This window comes from Garra rufa, chromosome 10 (assembly GCF_049309525.1).
Source record: "Garra rufa chromosome 10, GarRuf1.0, whole genome shotgun sequence".
Classification (NCBI taxonomy): Eukaryota; Metazoa; Chordata; class Actinopteri; order Cypriniformes; family Cyprinidae; genus Garra; species Garra rufa.
In genome coordinates, this window is record NC_133370.1 from 10,880,056 (window position 1) to 10,901,277 (window position 21,222).

The 21,222-nt window shown below is 35.3% G+C and overlaps 1 protein-coding gene across 1 annotated transcript in view; it reads right to left on the reverse strand.

Moving 5' to 3' along the window:
- Nucleotides 1–21,222, reverse strand: part of ephb1 (EPH receptor B1) — a 194,193-nt gene that overhangs the window by 151,831 nt on the left and 21,140 nt on the right. The window contains exon 4 of the mRNA XM_073849352.1: nucleotides 14,285–14,966. Coding sequence (XP_073705453.1) covers nucleotides 14,285–14,966 — 682 coding nt within the window. The remainder of the gene's footprint in view (nucleotides 1–14,284; nucleotides 14,967–21,222) is intronic.

Consider the following 21,222-nt stretch of genomic DNA (forward strand, 5'->3'; position numbering starts at 1 on the left):
TTCTCTGCTCTTTTTGCTTCGCATTGTGCCAAACAAAACCCCTGCTATGGCTAAAATCGCAGAAACACACAGACTTTCATGCCTTATTTCTTCAGTTCTGACCAGTTTCACATCTTTCTTAGAAAGTCCCGTCTCATTTGCACTGCTGTGTACACACACAGACCTCAGGACAAGCGAACACACATATATCTGAGTCTAAAAGACGGAGCGCTAGGTAATACGAGCTTCTAAAGCAGAGCATTAAATATGCACTAGACAGCTCAGAGAATGGAGAGCACTACTCCTGAATAAATAACCAAACAAACAACAGACTATCAGCCAATCTACAAATCAGCGCTGTCAGGGAGAGAGTGGAGATAATAATATACACGCACACACCGCAGGCGTGTGTATTTATGGGTCCCAACTGTCCTCTCCTCTTTCTTTCACGTACACACACTACACACTGAGAGACAGAGAGAGAGAGGTTTATCACTCTCACAATCACACGGACCAGACCGGGGCGCTTTCTGTGCTAGTTCCTCACCGTAATATAGACGTTTTTCCTGAACACGGAAGTAAGTCCGACTCTTAACTGAAAGAATGCTTTGCATTTCCGGTCTGCATTGTTTCTAGTCAAATTAGGGTATATTCCGAGCTAATAAACTAATGTTAAACCTATTCAAATGTTTTTAAAAAGCACATGGCTCCATAGCGCCATCACTTGGCAATGTCGCAATGACCGTCATTTGTCAGTGCCCCACTTTCATGAGTGTGTAGATGACACGAAGCAGCGGACGTTAGCTACATTAAAAACAGATGGACGCTATTTGAATGGGTTCCTATGGAAACCGGAACAGAAAAGCATTCAATCTGACGTTAGAATTCGTAATGGCGGTGCTCATCGTTTACTCAAGAAAAAGGTCTACTGTCTACATAGTCAGCTGCCTTCTAAGGAAGAATAATAACAAAAATACAACCTCATGAACTCAAGACTGATTTGACATCAATAGCTATTGTTTAACACGGAATAAATTCAATTCAACTTGTTTTGTAGCATTTTCTACAATACAAATCACCACAAAGCAGCTTAAAGGGATAGTTCACTCAAAAATGAAAATTCTGTCATTAATTACTCACTCTCATGTCATTCCAAACCAGTAAGACCTTCACAAATTAAAATATTTTTGATTAAATCCAAAAGCTTTCTGACCCTGCATAGACGGCAACGCAACTGACACATTCAAGGCCCAGAAAGGTAGTAAGGACATTGTTAAAATCTGACGTCAGATCGTAATTTTATGAAGCTACGAGAATACATTTTGTGCACAAAAAGTGTCTCCTGCGTTTTCAGGAGAGCACCACACAAACACACACACAGAATTTTTTTTTGAGTCAGTGTTTCTGCAGGTCAGTCAGCATTAAAATGACAGCTGTTTTGTAGCGCCTGAAGGCAGCATGGGTGAGCTAAACGAGCAAATCCGAGGTGTGTGAAAAACATCATCTAAAGTGACAGGACATTTGCACTTCTCTTTTTCTTTCGGTGAACTGTGCCTCTGCTCTAGCCATTTGACCTTAAAATAACCCATATTAGCATCGCAGAAATAACCAGGAGACCCATTTTGCTTCTTTTTTTACTTTGCTCAAAAATTTCCCTGTATGATTGAATTTCTTTCAATGAACACAAAATTACATTTTAAGCAGAATAATGAAAAAAAATATTATTAGCATAAAAGTAGCTTAAAGGAGTAGTTCACCTACAGAGCAAAAATGTATATCATCTGTTCAATCTATCTATCTATTGTTTGTTCGTTCGATCATGGTTTTGTTCATTTGTTCATGTATGCTTTCGTTTAAAGCTTATCGCTTTACAATTCTGTCCTTCTATCTGTTCTTTTTGTTCTATCTATCGTTCGTTCATTCCATCATTTGTTCAATCTATCTATCTATCTATCTATTGTTTGTTCATTCGTGTTTTCGTTTAATAGGTGGTTTGTTCTATCGTTTACAATTCTGTCCTTTCATCTGTTGTTCTTTTTGTTCTATCTATCTATCGTTTGTTCGTTCATTTGTTTGTGCATGCTTTCGTTTAAACATTACATTACAGATAATGTACTCACCCCTCTGTCATCCAAGATGTTCATGTCTTTCTTTCTTCAGTCATAAAGAAATTATGTTTTTGTTTTGAGGAAAATATTTCAGGATTTCTGTCCATATAATGGACATCTATGGTGCCCCCGAATTTGAAATTCCAAAATGCAGTTTAAATGCAGCTTCAAAACGCTCTAAATGACCCCAGCCGCGAAAGGAGGATCTAGCTAAACAATCAGTTATTTCCTAAAAACAATTACAATTTATATACTTTTTAACCGCAGATGCTTGTCTTGTCTAGCTCTGCGTGAACTGTGTGTATTCCTGTTTATGACAGTTAAGGTATGTCAAAAAACTATTCAACTAAAAAACTCCCAAATTGGCCTACATTACTGTTTTACCTTTTTTTTTTGTAAAGAGCGTTTGACCTTCTTTGCATGTTTACATTGTAAGCACTGGGTCGGTACTTCTGCAGTGATGTAGGACAATTTTAAAGTTGGAGGAGAAAATGAGATTCAAGTTTTTCAATATACCTCAACTGTCAAGTGTTTGTGGTAAAAAGATATATGAATTTATTAACATATCTTTATTACTGGGATTGTTAGATCTCTTTGAAGCCGTATTTAAAATGCATTTTAGAAGTTCTAACCCGGGGCACCATAAAATCCACTATATGGAGAGAAATTGTGAAATGTTTTCCTAAAAAAAACATGATTTCTTTATGAACATCTTGGATGAGTAAATTATCTGTCATTTTTTTTTTTGTTCTGGAAGTGAATTTATCCTTTAAAGGTGAAATGTGGAATTTCATATTCAAATGACTTACACTTGTTGACTTTGTAAATAAAGAAAAACTGGGCATTATACATCAAACAATTGAGAACGTGTTTATAACATACCAAAAACAATAATACAACTGAAGAAAGAAAGACATGAACATCTTGAGTGACAAGGGGGTAACTACATTATGTGTACACTTTTGTTCTGGAAGTGAACTACTTCTTTGATAATAGTCTATACAACTTCTGAAGCTTTGTGTCATGAAATGATGAGAATTGAGACTTCACAAAAACCTTTTCGCGGTCGATCTCAGGAGGAACATTTCTTGTTTCATAAACGTCACATGACACTTTAATAATCCAGATCTTAGTAGTATTTCTAAATGCATATTGAAACATTCAGCACAATAAAAACGGCAAAGACTCTGTGTAGGCTTACTTGTTTTGTTGTACCGGTCGAAAAGACACGAAAATAGTATTTCACACTTGTTCATTCATTAACAACATGAGCGATTATCTGTGGTGAAACAAAATGTCAAAATCTGGGAAATAAAGCCTCTTATCTGGGTCAGAACCAAAGCGTGCAGCAGTGAACTAGCAGTCGATCAATCATTGGCCTGTGTGCTGAGCAGTTTGATTGATTGGGAAACAGATTTTCCCCTGCATGTTTCTGGCTCTGGGCCTCGTACGGGGCCTCTGGTGCTGGTGTAGGCTTTCCAAACCATTACCCTGACCCGATCAATGACTGACCCACGCTTACTGCTGACCTGACGGGCTGCTGAAGCAGAAGAACCCAGAAGAACATGCGGTTTGCTCCAGATAACTGAAGTAAATATGAATAATATGAACACAGGCCAGCTCGTTCAACCCTCAGACGAGGATCCGTCAGAGCTATAAAGCATGCTAACTTCCCAGACGAAAAGGCTATGGCTCAGAGGATGCTCTTCATAGCTCAGAAGAATTAATGGAGTTTGTTATTTTTAGAAGCAACTTCCGTCTCAAATATCAAAAACATTCCAGAGAAATATAGACTGACAGTGATAAAACAAATGTCAGAACGACATAACGAAAAGATAGATAGAATGATAGATAGACAGAATGAATGAACGAATGAGCGATAGATAGATTCTTAAATCAAGAAGGTTTTTTAAGAACGGTAAAAATTATTGTCTTGTTTTCAGAAAAAAACAAGTCCAAATTAAGTGGGTTTTTGCTTAGAACAAGCCAATGGGCTTGGGCTTGGCTAACAAGCCAAAAATTCTAAGTAAGAAAAGCATTTTTTGCAGTGTAGATAGATAGATAGACAGAATCAACGATAGAACGAACAAACAATAGAATGAACGGACAATAGAACACACTAAAGAACGAACAAGCGATACAAACTGACAATAGAATGAACAAATGATAGAATGAACAAATAGAACAAATGAATGAACGAACAAACAATAGAAGAAACAAACGAACAAACATACAAACAAACAAACAATAGATAGAACAAATGATAAAACGAACAAATAGAACAAACGAATGAACAAATAAACAATAGAATAAACAACAGAAGAAACAAACGAATGAACGAACAAACAAACAAATGAACAATAGATAGGACAAATGATAAAATGGACAAATGAATGAACGAACAAACAATAGAAGAAACAAATGAACAAACAAACATACGAACAATAGATAGATAGATAGATAGATAGATAGATAGATAGATAGATAGATAGATAGATAGATAGATAGATAGATAGATAGATAGATAGATAGAACAAATGATAGAACGAACGAACAACAGAACGAACAAATGATAGAACAAATAAACAAATGAACAATAGATAGGACAAATGATAAAATGGACAAATGAATGAACGAACAAACAATAGAAGAAACAAATGAACAAACAAACATACGAACAATAGATAGATAGATAGATAGATAGATAGATAGATAGATAGATAGATAGATAGATAGATAGATAGATAGATAGATAGATAGATAGATAGATAGATAGATAGATAGATAGATAGATAGATAGATAGAACAAATGATAGAACGAACGAACAACAGAACGAACAAATGATAGAACAAATAAACAAATGAACAAACAAACTAACGAACAAACAATAGAATGAACAAACGAACTAATGATAGAGAGATGATAGATAGATAGATAGATAGATAGATAGATAGATAGATAGATAGATAGATAGATAGATAGATAGATAGATAGATAGATAGATAGATAGATAGATAGATAGATAGATAGATAGATGGATAGATCAAATTATAGAACAAAAAAAGAACAGATAGAAGGACAGCATTATAAAGTGAACAAATGATAGAACAAACTGTTGACTGAACAAACAAACGTTAGAACGAACAAACGATAAAAGGTAGATATTTAGAACAAACTGATAATAGAATGAACAAATGATAGAACGAACAAACAATAGAAGGAATAAATGAACAAACAAACAATAGATAGATAGATGATAGAACTGACAATAAAACGAACGAACGAACGAACGAACGATAGATAGATAGATAGATAGATAGATAGATAGATAGATAGATAGATAGATAGATAGATAGATAGATAGATAGATAGATAGATAGATAGATAGATAGATAGATAGATAGATAGATAGATAGATAGATAGATAGATAGACAGACAGACAGACAGACAGACAGACAGACAGACAGACAGACAGACAGACAGACAGACAGACAGACAGACAGATAGACAGACAGACAGACAGACTTATCAAAGACTAATAAACTGTGTGTTTATGGAAGTGGGCGTTCAGAATCTCATGAACCCGTGATTTCACTGCAGCTCAAAGCTCAAAGGTTCCACTTGAAAGTGTCTGTTAAAAGGCATCCAGAGTTGATCCTCCCTCAACATGAAGCCAAAAAGCTCTCTCCCCATCAGAAGCAAAGCTAGCGAAGTGCTCTTCTTCTGTTTTTAAAGCTTTGTGTACATGGTGTAAACACCAAGATCACAGAGATGGAGCCGTGACACTTCTGAGCGGCAGCGCCGAGAGGAGGGTTTGTTTGCGCTCTTCAAATGTGTAATTAACCAGCATTAAAACACACTCACTTTTCAAACCGCCGTGTCCTTGATGACTTTTGAGAGAGCACAGGGAAAACGAGAGACAGAGACAAACAGAGGGAGCAGAGAGACAGAGAGAGAGAAAGAGAGAGAGTGACAGGGAGAAAGAGAGGCGGATAAACAGAGGTCACACAGCCACTGCAAAGTTCTGAAAGTGACAACCGCACACACCTACAGGAGTAAATCCCCAGAGTTACTGTTCTGTGAATAAAATACTAAAATAAAATCAATCTGCATATATCTAAAACAAGTAAATGCCCAGTCTTACTGATCTATGAATAAAATAAAATAAATAAATAAATAAACTGCATATATCTAAAGGAGTAAATCCCCAGGGTTACTGTTCTGTGAATAAAATAAAAAATAAAAAATAAAATAAGTTAAAATAAAATAAAATAAAATAAATAAAAAAATTAAGTTAAATTAAATTAAATAAAGGAGTAAATCCTCAGAATTACTGTTCTGTGAATAAAATACTAAAATAAAATAAAATAAATCTGCATATATCTAAAACAGTAAATCCCCAGAGTTACTGTTTTGTGAATAAAAAAAATTAAATATATCTAAAGGAGTAAATCCCCCATGTTACTGTTCTGTAAATAAAAAATATATAAATAAAAAAAAAAAATATATATATATTTAATGGAGTAAATCCCAAGAGTGACTGTGAATAAGATATTTTGTCAATAAAATAAAATAAAATAAAAAACACATATATCTAAAGTAGGAAATCCCTTAGAGTTACTGTTCTGTAAATAAAATAAAATAAAATAAAATAAAACTGCATATATCTAATAAAAAAGTTTTAGTGTTGTTATTGTTACGTGTAACTAGAACCAAAGTATTTTTGTTAATTAAAATAAAGATGACAAAAAATGAAATAAAATAAAGTTAAATAGTTATTTTTTTTAAATCTATACAAATAACAAAAAAGAAAAAAAAAACATCACAAAAATTACATTAATAAATAATAATAATAATAATAATAATAATAATAATAATAATAAGATAAAAATATAAAACCCAATTCAAAATGATAAAATACTGTAATTGTATATTGATAATAATAACACCATTTAGGTTTAAAAGTACCAGATTTCCGGACGGAGGGGATTGAGCAGTTGCACAACAAAACATACTACACTGATTTATGTTTATATATTGTAAATGGTTATGGAATGTAGTCACTCCCTTAAGTGAATTTGTGTGTACAAACCAGTATAAAGCACTAAGAAGAAATGACAAACGTATTCAATCGTAAGACAATCACCTTCAATGTGTGCAGAGAAACGGAGGGAGAAACACACACACATACACAACACACACAGAGACTGGACATCTCTTTCAAACCTGTTCTGGAGAAAGAAAGAGAGAGAAGCAGGAGTCTAAATTACTACTGTCAGCCACACAGCTCTCCTCACTCCTGTCCAAAAGCTTCTTTATAAAGGCAAACCTTTTTAAAACACACACATACACACACAAACACAAACACAGACCTCAGCACTATTCACAAGGGTTTGGCTTTCTAAACAGCGTCTGGTGTACAATTATTAACAGAGGACATCTGCGATTTCATGTACTGGCTGGTAATGAAGGTAGACCAAGGCAGTAAAAAATAAATCTAGCTTTAGTTACCAACTTCAGCAAAGGTCAAGATAATATTACACCGCAATTACAGACATGAGAGATTCGATTTCTCCCAGGACACTTGAGTTATCAGAAAACAAATCAGAAGGTGATTTTTCTATGATAAACACCAAAGTATTTCTTCAAATTCAGAACCAAAAAGCCATGCTGTCCAGATATCCTCTGTTTGCTTCTGAAATTTGGCAGCCTGGATCAGAAAACCATCATGTACACAAATCTGCATCCTCAACACACGGCCCCCATCTGCTAGCGCTTGTTCTGGGTCATTTCGAGGGATATTTGAGAGGGGAAGAGGGTTCTTCTCTCCGGGAAAAGCGTGGCTGATCATCTCCGTGGAACAGAGATTGGACCGCGCCGTCTGTAAGATGCAAACAAACTTCAGCTAGATGAGTGGGATCTTCCAGATGTCCCAAACCTGAGCTGTTTGTTGTACCTAATGGTATCAGTGCGTGAGTGTGTGTATGGGTGTTTCTGCACTCGATGACTAGCATGTGTATGCTTGTTTATGGGTGTTTTAATAGAGCTCTGCTGTGTTTGCCTATGCCTGATTGTGTGTTGTATATAGAGCCGTAGGTGTGTGTTTATGTAGTGCTGAGAGTGCTTTTCAATAGCCTTTTGTCTGTGTATATATAGCATGCATGCAGGCATGCTTTGTGTGTTTATTTGCCTGCGTCAATCTGTTTAATGTGTATATAAAGTTGTAGGTTTAAGTCTGCAGCTACATAGCAAAGTTGTGAATTTAATTTGTGAGGAATTATGGAAATAATCAAAATATCACATACATAAGATGCTGATATACTACTGCTAAAAAGTTAAAAAAAAAAAAAAAAATGCATTATTTAAACAATTAATACTTTTACCCAAGTATGCATTTAATTATTTGGGTTTTTTTTTTAGCATTTTTGTGTATTTGAACCCTTTTCAACAATGACTGTATGATTTTGAGATTCATCTTTTCACACTGAGGACAACTGAGGGGCTCATATGCAATATTTACAGAAGGTTCAAACGCTCACTGATGCATTAAGAGCCGAAGGGTGAAAACTTTTGAACGGAATTAAGATGTGTAAATTTTTCTCATTTTGCCTAAATATCATATTTTTTTAATTTAGTACTGTCCTTAAAAAGCTACAGAGATTTTTTTTGTTTGTTTGTTTAGTGATAGTTGTTTATGAGTTTGTTGTTTGTCCTGAACAGTTAAACTGTCTTCTGTTTTTTTTTTTCAGAAAAATCCTTCAGGTCCCACAAATTATTAGTTTTTTTTTATTTTATTTATTTATTTATTTTTAGCAATTTTGTGTTCGGGGGGGGGGGGGGGGGTGGAAACTTTTAAACAGAATAAAGACGTGTGCATTTTTCTTATTTTGCCTAAATACCCCTTTTTTTCCCCCATTTAGTACTACCCTTCAGAAGCTACAGAAGATATTTACAGTACATGTTTCCAAAAAGACAAAATAAGTTTAATTTATCCAAAACTTCAAATTCCAAAAGTAGTCTGAACCTTCTTTAATAGTTGCATATGAGTCCCTCAGTCTTTCTTAGTGTGAAAAGATGGATCTGATGGAAAAGATGGAAAAAAATGCTTTTCTTACTTAGATTTTTTCTTGTTTCCAGCCAAAGTATCTAAAATTTCTTAAATCAAGAAGGGTTTTCTAGACAAGTAAAACTTATTTTCATGTTTTCAGAATAAACAAGTCAAAATTAAGCGCGTTTTTGCTTGAAACAAGCAAAATAATCTGCCAATTGGGTACGAAAAAAATTACTTTGTTTTCTGTTTGAAATACAATTTTTTGGCTTACACCACTGGCAGATTATTTTGCTTGTTCTAAGCAAAAACTCACTTAATTTTGACTTGTTTTTATCTGAAAACAAGATAGTTTTTACTTGTCTAGAAAATCCTTCTTGATTTAAGAAATTTTAGATATTTTGGCTGGAAACAAGACAACAAATCTAAGTAAGAAAATCATTTTTTGCAGTGTATTGTCTCTTGTGGACTTTATGTAAACAACTTTTTATGTGAAACGTCTTATTCAGGTCAGTACTAAATAAAAAATATCACGCATTTTGTATGATCCCTCTTATTTTGGTAAAATAATTAACATATTGCAGATTATACAAGGTGTATGTAAACTTTTGTGTGTGTTTGTGTGTGTGTGTTTGTATAGAGCTGTCCGCTCTCTCCAGGTGTGTGTCAGTTCGGACAGCTCTTGCGGTGAGTGTATCTCTGTTCAATTCCGAAGCCTGTGAGGGGTCGTCCGGCCTCTCACCCCTCTGTCAGAGCGCTCGAGACGCACGCCGGCAGAATATAGAGCCGAATCTGCACCCCAGAACAGTCGCAGCCCTGAACCATTTTTACTGCAGAATCCGAGCAGAGCTGAGTGCTATAGCTAATGGGGGAGGTTATTTTATTAATATGCTGATTTTACTCCGGGTGACAGCCATCATCTCTCACCCCGAGGGTGAGATCTAATCCGACTCTCACACAGATACGCGGACATACTGTATACACACAGTGATTATTCAGACTCCCTCCGAGCAGGGTCGAAATAACAAACCCAGCTGTGCGTTAGACAGATTGAATGAGGGAAAGTGGGTGACAGAGAAAAAAAAGAGACGGAATGAGATAAACTTTGTTGGAGACACACTAGCTGTGTTCTAAATAGCAAACTAGCATACTACTTATACTATTTTTGCAGTAGCTATGATGTGAAGTATGCAAATTGCACTTTCCTATTCAACCTTTTTTTGCCTAGTTTCCTAGTATAAATATCTAAATGTTCTTAAATCACTTTTCATTTACTTGAGATCAAAAGTGCTGTTTTCTAAGAAATGTATCAAAATTAAGTGAGATTAATGCTTAAAAATGAGAAAAAAATGATATTACTTATGGTTCATTTGTTGTACAGCAAACGTTCATTTTCTACAGAATTAGGAGTTTATAATTATAACAAGATTAATATGGAGTAATAAATATAAACTTAATTTAAACATTTTTCATACCCCACTGCAGTTTTTCTTCTTTTTTCTTGTTTTAAACATAAATCTCAATTAATTTTGATAAATTTACCAGAAAATACAACAACTCAAGTAAATACAGTTGAGGTCAAAAGTTTACAAACACCATGCAGATTCTGCAAAATGTTAATTATTTGACCTGAATAAGATATTTTACATAATAGACATTGACATAGTCAATTTATTTTATTAATTTATAAAAATGACCCTCCACAGAGTATAGTTTTATTTCCCGCTCACACAGCTGTGGATCATTCAGGTAACAAAACTTTTAAGAATCAAGGTGATGTAAACTTTTGAACGGCTTAATTTTTATTAATTCAACTATTATTTTCTCTTGGACAATATGTAAACATCTTTTATGTGAAATATCTTATTCAGGTCAGTACTAAATAAAATAAAAAACTAACATGCATTTTGTATGATCCCTTTTATTTTGGTAAAATAATTAACATTTTGAAGATTCTGCAAGGACATGTAAACTTTTCATTTTTGAACTTTTTATATTGATTTAAGAATGTTTAGATATTTGTACTGGGGAAAAAAGTATTCATTTTATAACAAATGCTAATATTATTATTAATAGCAATATTAATGGTGGTTTTAAACATGTTTATTTATTGTTTAATCAGACTAAAGTGTTATTTCTAAGATTACTAACATTTTTTTCCTTTAACTAAAAGTTAAATTGAAACGAAAGTTAAATTAAGTTCATTTTTAAGTTTCCTTGCCTTCATGAAGGCATTTACACAAATCAATCAATCAATATTTCTTAAAAATAATATTTTTTTTACTTAGCATAATGAGTTCATGTCACAACTAGCATACTATTGTTTGTTTAATATGAAGAAATCAGCAGGCAGCATACAGTGTATACAGTGTAGTATGCAGTAAGTTTGCAGCAATCCCTTCCAAGACACAAAGCTGTTCAGACTTCCATTGAGACACATTCATAATAGCTCAGACACCTTCATTAACCCAAAAGACCAATTACTCTAATCAACCTTTAATCACCCTCTCTAGGTCCGAATCAACCAATGAAAGCAGAGGGGGGTGGTGAGGTTTAGAACCAGACGGCCATCAACAAAAACAGACTAATAAACATTAAAGGAATACTTATTACCCCAGGTTGCCTGTGCTGGTAAAATCAACCCCGGGGAATTTATGGAAACTTTATACGAATGCGATTGTGTGTGTGTGCATGTGTGTGCATGTTCAGACTGCAATATATTAGCCCATCAAAAGCCTTTATGGGAACTCGCAGATCAAAGCGGCAGTAATTAGTGGTGACTTGCTGTGTGCGAAATCGTTAATCCGCTAACACACTGGCTTTTAAAAACCGCGGCCACATCTAGCTGACAGACTTTATACCAGACGCTAACACCCGGCAAAACTTCAACCATCTTTAATCTTCAAAGTTTATGACAACTTTATCACCTCTTCCAGATCACAGAGCATTCCAGTAGACATTCGACACCGTGTCCTCAACGGCGCAACATGACACGCTTTTAACGCCACATTTTCATCATTTTTCTACCACTTGCAACAATTTTGGTATGTTTCTGTCCATTTATAGGTATATTTTTGTTTGTAACTTCATTGGTTTATTTAATAAATTCAGGTAAATGGCTTATTTTAGCTGAAATGAAAGTTAAAATAAGTTAAATTGCATGTTTCCTTGCATGTGCATGTCAAAACCCAGGTAATACTTTACCAATCCAAGCATAAACAATTTTTTTTTTACTTATTATTTAATCAGATTACCAAACTGAAGACATTTTTAAGAAAAAAAAAATATTTCTAATAATCAACTTTAGCTGAATTGAAAGTTAAAAAGTTTTTCAGGGCAGATGCAGATACCGATTATAATTATAACTGATATTTTGAACCAATATATATTTTGTAAAAAATAAAATTAATGTCAAAATTAAGAACAACATGGATTCTGACAAAAACTTTAAATCCTTTTTAATAATTTTATCAGCAAATCGGTTTTGAAAATGACCGATAGCCATGAATATTCTTAATATCGGTCCAATAATTGGTTGACCACTAGGGGACATTTGTTTTTTATATAACTGTATTTATAAAATATTCTGATAAATATTATGCAAAAAATACAAAATAAAATAAATTAAAATAAATGTTGGGTGACAACACGGTTTTAAAAATTATACTGATAACTATAAAAAAAATACTTAATATCAGCGCCAATAATCAGTTGACCCCTAGGGGATATTAGTTTTTTATATAACGGTATTTATAAAATTTTATTTTTTATATCTAAAGTATACAAATATAACCATAATTAAATAAAACAAAAACAAATAATCAAAATCAAATCAAAATAAATGTTGCCTGAAAATGATTTTATCTGCAAATTGGTTTTGAAAATGACGATACCGATAACCATAAAAATGCTTAATATCTGTGCCGATAATCGGTTGACCCCTAGGGGACATTTGTTTTTTATATAACTGTATTTATAAAATATTTTATTATATATATAAATTATACAAATAAAACCATAATTATTATGCAAAAAATACAAAATAAAATAAAATACTGTTTCAAATGTTTCAAAATTAATAAAAACTTGCTTGCTGCTCACATTGCACTTGGTTTGGACTGTTTAAAATTCATTTCCAGTTTGCAAAGGCCAACTTTTAAGGGATTTTCAGTCTAAAACAGGTCTTAACTTGGACTCCATAGACATCATGACCATCTCTCGGTTGATAAGAAGACCTTGCCTGAGGATGCCAATGAACTCAACAAGGCCACCACCTGTGCATGTGTGTATTTATGGGACCTGTGGTCTTCAAAGTTGGCCCTCCCACGCTAAGTGTTGTATCTGTTTATTGATCGAGACAGATGGCTGTCAATCAATCTTATCATTTCCCAACACATTTGGTCCTGAGGGAGCCAATATGGCACTGGCCTTGAGTGAAGGCCAAATCGGCCAATTGCAGACCTTGAGAGAACAATATGACCGTTTGTGTGTCAGTGTCCACAAGAAAAGAGAGCAACTAAATACAGACAAAAAAGAGAAGCTGCGTGTTCATGGGTCTGATTTGCCTACCAGAATAGTACAACCTGAACCAATATTATTCAATTATAATATTTATAATAGTGGTTGACCAATATGCCTATTTAATCGGCAAATTTGACTTCCTTGCCTCACTCAACCCAACATGAACAATTATCAACACTGCATTCTGCTCTCTCTTGATCGCAAACATGTATGCACATTGCCATATTAATCCAGAATAAGTCAACTCAAACTCAAAATCTGCTGCATGGAAATCTTCTCAAATAATCACAAATCTGCGCATCTCACAATGCAATTCATACAAAGTTCATTCGTCAAAGCTCTTGCAGAACCTTCTTGATCTAGAGCTCAGGAAAAAAGACCAGCTTAGTCACTGGGTCACCAGCAAATGTTGGGTTTTGGAAACGGTTTCTCACACTTGTCTACAAGCTTAACCAGCAAGACGTCTCAGATCAATCTTCTATTAAAAAACATATTGCTGGTAAATACCAAGGCTATACCAAACTGGTCCATGAGGTAAACCAGCTCCAAACCAGAATAAACCTCAAATGAAATGGAAATTTATACAGTTTCAAGTCAAAGAGAAGCTAAAAAACCCAACATCTTACCTCGACAGACGTTCCCATTATCTGGCTCGAATCCTGCCTTGCAGGTGCAGCTTCCAATTGGAACCATCCAGTCCCCGTCGCCATTACAGTACAACTTAATCGGTACGTCCACTTCCTCAGAATTCGGGATGCACATCCCGCGAGCGATCACCAGCGAGGTGCTCTCCGCCCCAGTCATGGTTTCCGGGAATATCGCAAAGTTCTGCACCACGCTTGGGCATTTCTTATAAAACACACGCACAGACAGTAGAGACATGCATGCGCCATAGTCCTGAAATGCCAAATAAAAGCCGTTTTTCGACAACGGCCCGAAGCTCCGCACCTCTGTGTTGACTTTCATCAATCTACCACCAAAATCCACTTGCGAGAAGCTTTCGTCTGCCGCAATGGTGTCTACTTTCAAATACGGAGCCTCCATCCAGAACGCCGTACCCTTGGTAGCAATGACAGAGTCTGTTTCGTAGTAGTAAAGGTTGAAGGTCTCCTTACAGGATCCAGGCACTCGCGGGATGCTGCTGCAGTCTCGGACGGTGAAACGCATCTCCACGTAGATGCGCTGAGCGCCACGTCGCGCAATGAAGGTGGTGAGCAGCCAATTGTTCTGGTTGGACTCGAAGACGTTGCACACCTGGTACGTTCGGATGGTGTTGAGGTTCTCGTCATAGCCACTTACTTCCTCCCACTGGAAAAGAAAAACAATAGGTGGTTTAGCACAACAGAAAGAACAATGTCAGATGACCATTACTGAAAATCCTGAAATAGTTATTTATGAGGAAATGCTAACAATGTAGAACTAGAGTCTCCTATTACAAAAAAAGAATAATATGATTCGTTGTTGTTGTATGAATGAATAAATCAATTTCTTAAAGGAGTTGCTCGCTTCCAGAATAAAAAAAATCCTGATAATTTACTCACTCCCATGTCATCCAAGGTGTTCATGTCTGTCTTTCTTTCTTCAGTCGCAAAGAAATTTAGGTTTTTGAGGAAAACGTTCCAGATTTTTTTTCCATATAGTGGATTTCAGTGGGAGCCAATGGGTTCAAGGTCCAAATCGCACTTTTAGTGCATCTTCAAAGGGCTCTACACGATCCCAGCCAAGGATTAAAGTCTTATCTAGCAAAATGATCAGTCATTTAAAAAAAAAAAAAAAAACTAATTTACATACTTTTTATGGAATCATGTTGGAAAGGTCATGCGTGCTTAGTTCTTCATCTGTGTACTCAAAAAGGTAGGGTAGGGATGAAAAACTCTCATTTTCTTCTCCAACTTCAAAATTTTCCAACATTGTTGTTTTACCTGATGACTTTCTTTGCACGTTTGCTTTGTTAACACTGGGTCGGTACTTCTGCTTACGTCACCGTGTGACCTTTCCAACATGATTACGTAATGCCATAATGCGTGAGGTCAAGCTAGTGCAAGATGAGCATTTGTGGTTAAAAAGTATATTTATACATTTTTAGTTTTTTTAGAAAATGGCAGATTGTTTAGCTAGATGAGATACTTATTCCTCAGCTAGGATCGTATAGAGCCCTTTAAAGCTGCGTTAAACTGCAGTTTGGACCTTCAACCTGTTGGCTCCCACTGAAGTCCACTATATGGAGAAAAGTCCTGAAATATATACCTCAAAAACCTTAATTTCTTTTCGACTGAAGAAAGTAAGACATGAAAATCTTGGACTCTGCTTACAGGTATAATGATGTAACCTAAAGGAAAGGCCACCTAACAAATCAGTGAACGAATCTGATCGATTATTTTGGGTGAACTGAATCACATAATTCTTTTCAGCTGGTAAATGCATTCTACACAGTAATGTGTATTTTAACACCCAGAGAACTTTCTCTTCTGAGGTCAATGGTGTGAAAACCCCTTGTTTCAACTTAAAATTGCAAAAGGCGCTTGCTGTAGAGGAATAAAGATTAGAAATATCACTGCTGGTCCATTTGATGCTATCGATGTGGAACCATGGCCTGAACTCAGACAGGTTTCTGTCTTTCATAAAATATTGATACAAATTGAGTTCCCAGAAACCTCTCCAACCCCATATTCCCCACCCAAAAAACCATCTAAAAGCTTTTAAACACTACATCACTTTGAAACTTTTTTTTCCTTGTCTCCGAGATGATGAAACCTTTATGGCCTCTCTTTCCAAGTTTCAGATCGCAAAATCTGTCTCCCTAATCACCTGAGGTGGGCGAGGAAGCTGCTGCCATCTGCTTCGGTCCAGGCCAAGTGCAGCCAGCCACTTACCATTACAGTATTACCATATTATAAAATGTGATGCGTAACAAATTTGAGATTATGCGCTATCGAATTACAATTAGAAGTAAGTGGAGCAGTATATGGCTGCCCTTCTGCAACCCTGGTAAAACAGCACCAATGGCAGATTGTGAAACATGGCACAGGCAGAACGAAAGAGAGAGATTAGAGCTTAGACTGCTGCTGAAGGCAGTTCTGCTGATGGTTGTGGACAGTACGTTCTAAAAAATTAAAAGTTACAAAAAGAGACTGACAGCTTGATGCATTACAACTGATTTTCAGACATTTTGATGCCAAGAACTCCCCAAATATAATGCCCTCAGAGAGCCTTCCCTCCTAATTTAAACACATCAGCATATTTTCACATATAAAGACCTATTTACACTATGTGAGAAAAAGCATTATATTCTAATAGACAAAATGCTAAATGAGCAATTTATATTTAATTATTATTTTTTTTTTTTTTTGCATTTTCCCAGTACTTAAAATAAATTATTGAAACATTGTCTGGAAAATAGTGATTTTGTGTGATTTACACAATAAATGTCCTTAAAATGTCCTTTAAACTTTGACAGCCTTATAAATATATATTAATAAGGGTTGTAGGAGACTTTTTGCAAAAAAGTAATGTAAATTTTAAAATAAAAAATACAAATAACAAAAATATTTTAAAAACATATCAATTATTTACAAAAAAAAAAAAATATATATATATATATATTTTTTTTGTAAATGTTTAAGATAAATTATTGAACTATTGTCTGGAAAATAGCAATTTTGTGTGATTTACACAATAAATTTCATTACAGAGAAGTTTTACAGTTAAACTTTGACAGCTTTAAAAAAATATATATTAATCATTTAAAAAAACTCAAATAAAAAGGTGATTTTTTGCAAAGATATAATGCAAAATTTAAAAACATAAAAAAACAAAACAAATTACAAAAATCTTTTGAAAATACATAGAATATTTAAAATACTTTTAAAATATTTATTTTATTTTACTTTTTTTTTTTTTATCCCAGTGCCTAAGATACATTATTAAAATATTGTCTGGAAAATAGTGATCTGGTGTGATTTGTACAATAAATGTCATTGCAGAGAAGTTTTACAGTTAAACTCTGACAGACCATGACTATATATGATACATATAAAAATTTATGCAGAACTGACTTTTCAATCATTAATAACTATTTTGGTCTTTTCCTCATACAAAGCCATCATGTGGCCTCAGAAGACTTGAAATATGTAATTCTGAATACTTTTATCATTATATTTGGCATGATGGTCCCAGGTCGCTGTATGTAAAAGAGCAGCGTCAACATTCAACCCAACATCTCCTTTTGGGTTCAACAGAAGAAAGTAAGTCATATAAATCTGAAACCGCATATGGTTTAGTAAATGATTTCAAATTTTCATCTTAAACCCTAGTTGTCCAAACACATACAATCCACGAACTTAAAAGCCTGATGCTTTACTACTGATCCGATCTAAGTCCCTCAATACCAGCGGCAGACAGCTGTGAGGTAAAAGTAGGGTCATGTTGCCCGTACGTGATCGCTTGCTGCTTGAACCGTTCAGTTCAGTGTTAAAGCTGCGTAACAGACAGGCCGCCGCATGGCCCTGTGGGTAATCTGTGCCTTTTAACAGAGCAGGCTGACCGAATGAACCATCCTACGATATCCCAGAATTCCCCGGAGGTGGCACAGCCGTGGGAGAAGGAAACAAATACAATGTTTGCGAGTGGACTCTTGAGGGCTGTAAACTTACGGTATCGGTACGGGAAGCGCGCGTGTGTGTGTGTGTGTGTATGTGTGTGTGTGTGTGTGTGTGTGTGTGTGTGTGTGTACCTGTGTGGGCGCTGTTTGTTTTGTCTAAGTGTGTGTGGCCTCTAGAGGGTTGCTCACTCACGGACCCTCACCGAATAACAGTCTGATCCAAGTAAACCTTGAAATCGTAAGATGGGCTATCAGGATGTGTGTATACCTTTGCCGTTTGTGTGCGTTATGAAAGCAGAAACAGAGAAAAGGGAATTGGAGTAAATCTAATCTCAACAGTGATGGATCAGCGTCCATGTGGCAGCTTGAAAGCCAGGAGGGGAAACAAAAATCAATGTGTGAAATGTTGGCAAAAACAGTATAATCTCTACTTCCAGAGCAAAAAAAAATATGTGAAACAAAGCAAAACACATTTTAAATAAATCATACAAAAATGAAAAATCTGTCACCAATTACTCACCAAAAGTTGTTCCAAACCTGCATTGTTTTCTTTCTTTCTTTTTTTTTTTTTTTTTTAAATGTTGGTATCCAAACAGTTGCTGCTAACCATTGACATCCTTGTTTTTGAAACACTGTTCTCTAATGGCTAGCAGCCACTATTTGGTTACCAACATTTTTCAAAATATGTTCTTTTGTGTTCAGAAGAAGAACAAAATTCATACAGGTTTGAAACAACATGGGGTGAGAAAGTTATGAAAGAATTGTAGTTTTTGGGGCGAACTGTCCCTTTCAAGGAAATGTTCACCCAAAAAAATCAAATTATTAGGGCCTGAGCACCGATGGCACACACCCCAGAAGTAGCTTTCAGAAGTGGGTGTGGCAAAATGCTTAGATAACGCCACCTATAAACACCCATCTACAACGTGCCCCTTGAGCTGCGTTTCATATACATGTACAAAATTTGGTACACACATGTAACACACCAATACCTACAAAAAATCCAAATCCTAACAGGAAGTTAGTTATTTTTTAAATTTTCCTGACAAATTTCGTGCTGTTTCTGCCATTTTCAGGTGTTGTATTTTAATGAACTCCTGCTAGAGTTTTTTTTTTTTCCAGATCAACACCAAATTTGGTCAGTCTAATCTAAAGCGTTTTTTGACGTTAATTTGCAAAGATTGTAAGTTTTTATTGAAGGGTATGTCCGTGGCAGCCTGACAAATTTCAAAGTTTTGCCATGGAAAAGGAAGATGTTGTAACTCAGCCATACAATGTCCAATCTGACCCAAACTTCGGCCTAAACATGATCCAAAACTCATGAAACTTTGCACACATACTAGAAGTGGCAAAAATTGATATCTGATATAGGCTTCAGAAGTGGGTGTGGCTAAATGGATCAATAACACCACCTATAAAATTTCACGTACATGTACAAAATTCGGTACACACATGTAACGCACCAATACCTACAAAAATGTCTCTTGGTAGATCTTGTGCCGTTTTTGCCATTTTCAGGCGTATTTTTACGAACTCATACTAGAGTTTTTTTTTTTTTTTTTTTCTCAGATCAACACCAGATTTGGTCAGTCTATTCTAAAGCCTTTTGTGACGTTAAATACCAAAGATCTTGAGTTTCCGTTGAAGTACACGTCCGTGGCGGCCTAACAAAGTTTGATGTTTCGCCATGGAAAAGGAAGTTGTTGTAACTCAGCATACAATGTCCAGTCTGACCCAGACTTAACATGTTTGATAAGAGTCCTGGCCTGAACACATTTAAAGGCCAATATTCAGTTATTATCATTGCGCCACCTGCTGGCAACAAGAAAATTACTAGTTCTTCACTAACTTGAACATGCAATGTCCATCTGCTCCAAACTTCACAAGTCCTGGCCCGAAGACATCTACATGACAATAAGCAGTTATAATCATAATGCCATCTGTTGGCAAAAGGATACATCATGCTTTGCACTAACTCAAACATACCATGTCCAATCTGCACCAGACTTCATATGTTTGATAAAAGTCCTGGCCTGAAGACATCTACATGTCGATATCCGTTTATAGTCATAGCACCACCACCTGTTAGCAGTAAGTTTGGCACATTTAAATGACTTTGACATATTACTTCTATATTTACCACTTTAAAATGCATATTGCCCCTGTTTACTGTTTTCGTAAAGCCACCGGGTGGTGGCGAGCCTGGGTGCATGGGCCATTTCAACTCTTGTTATTCCAAATCTAGCTTACTTAGAAAAAAAAAACTGAACATTTTGTGTTTTTGTGTCAAAAGAAAAAGGGACTAGAATGCCATAAAAGCATCATAAAGAATCCCATTCTTCTCATATGCTTAAATTAAAAAAAAAAGTCAGACTGCTCCTCACACAAAGCTATCGTGTGCCTTCAGAAGATTTGGAATATGGTGCACAAGTCACACTTTTTCATGATGCTTTTTTAGGCATTTTTGAACTTTGAAAGTCTCAATGTCCATTCATTTTAATTGCATGGAAAAGAGCGGCCGCTTGCATTATTCAAAATTCCTTCTTTTGGAAGAAAGAAAGAAAGTCACAAGGGTTTGGAACAACATGAGAGTGAGTAAATGATGACAGAAATCTCATTTTGGGTGAGCCATTGCTTTTAATGGTACATTGGAAAGTATTCAGCAGGCTTGTGTTTAATTTAATAAAACAGGGAACGCAAAGAACAAATAATAAAAAAAGCAATCATAAAAAGCCAACTGTAGCCGACTCGTTCTTTCAAGTAAATCCACTTCACTAGAATTAATTCCGCACTTCTAAAATAATGCCTCTCGCATGATTTATTTTTGTTAAATGTAAGATTAAGAAAAGGAAAGGAGGTGAAGTGAGGCCAAGTATGGTGACCCATACTAGGAATTTGTGCTCTGCATTTAACCCATCCAAGTGCACACACACAGTAGTGAACACACACACGGAGCAGTGGGCAGCC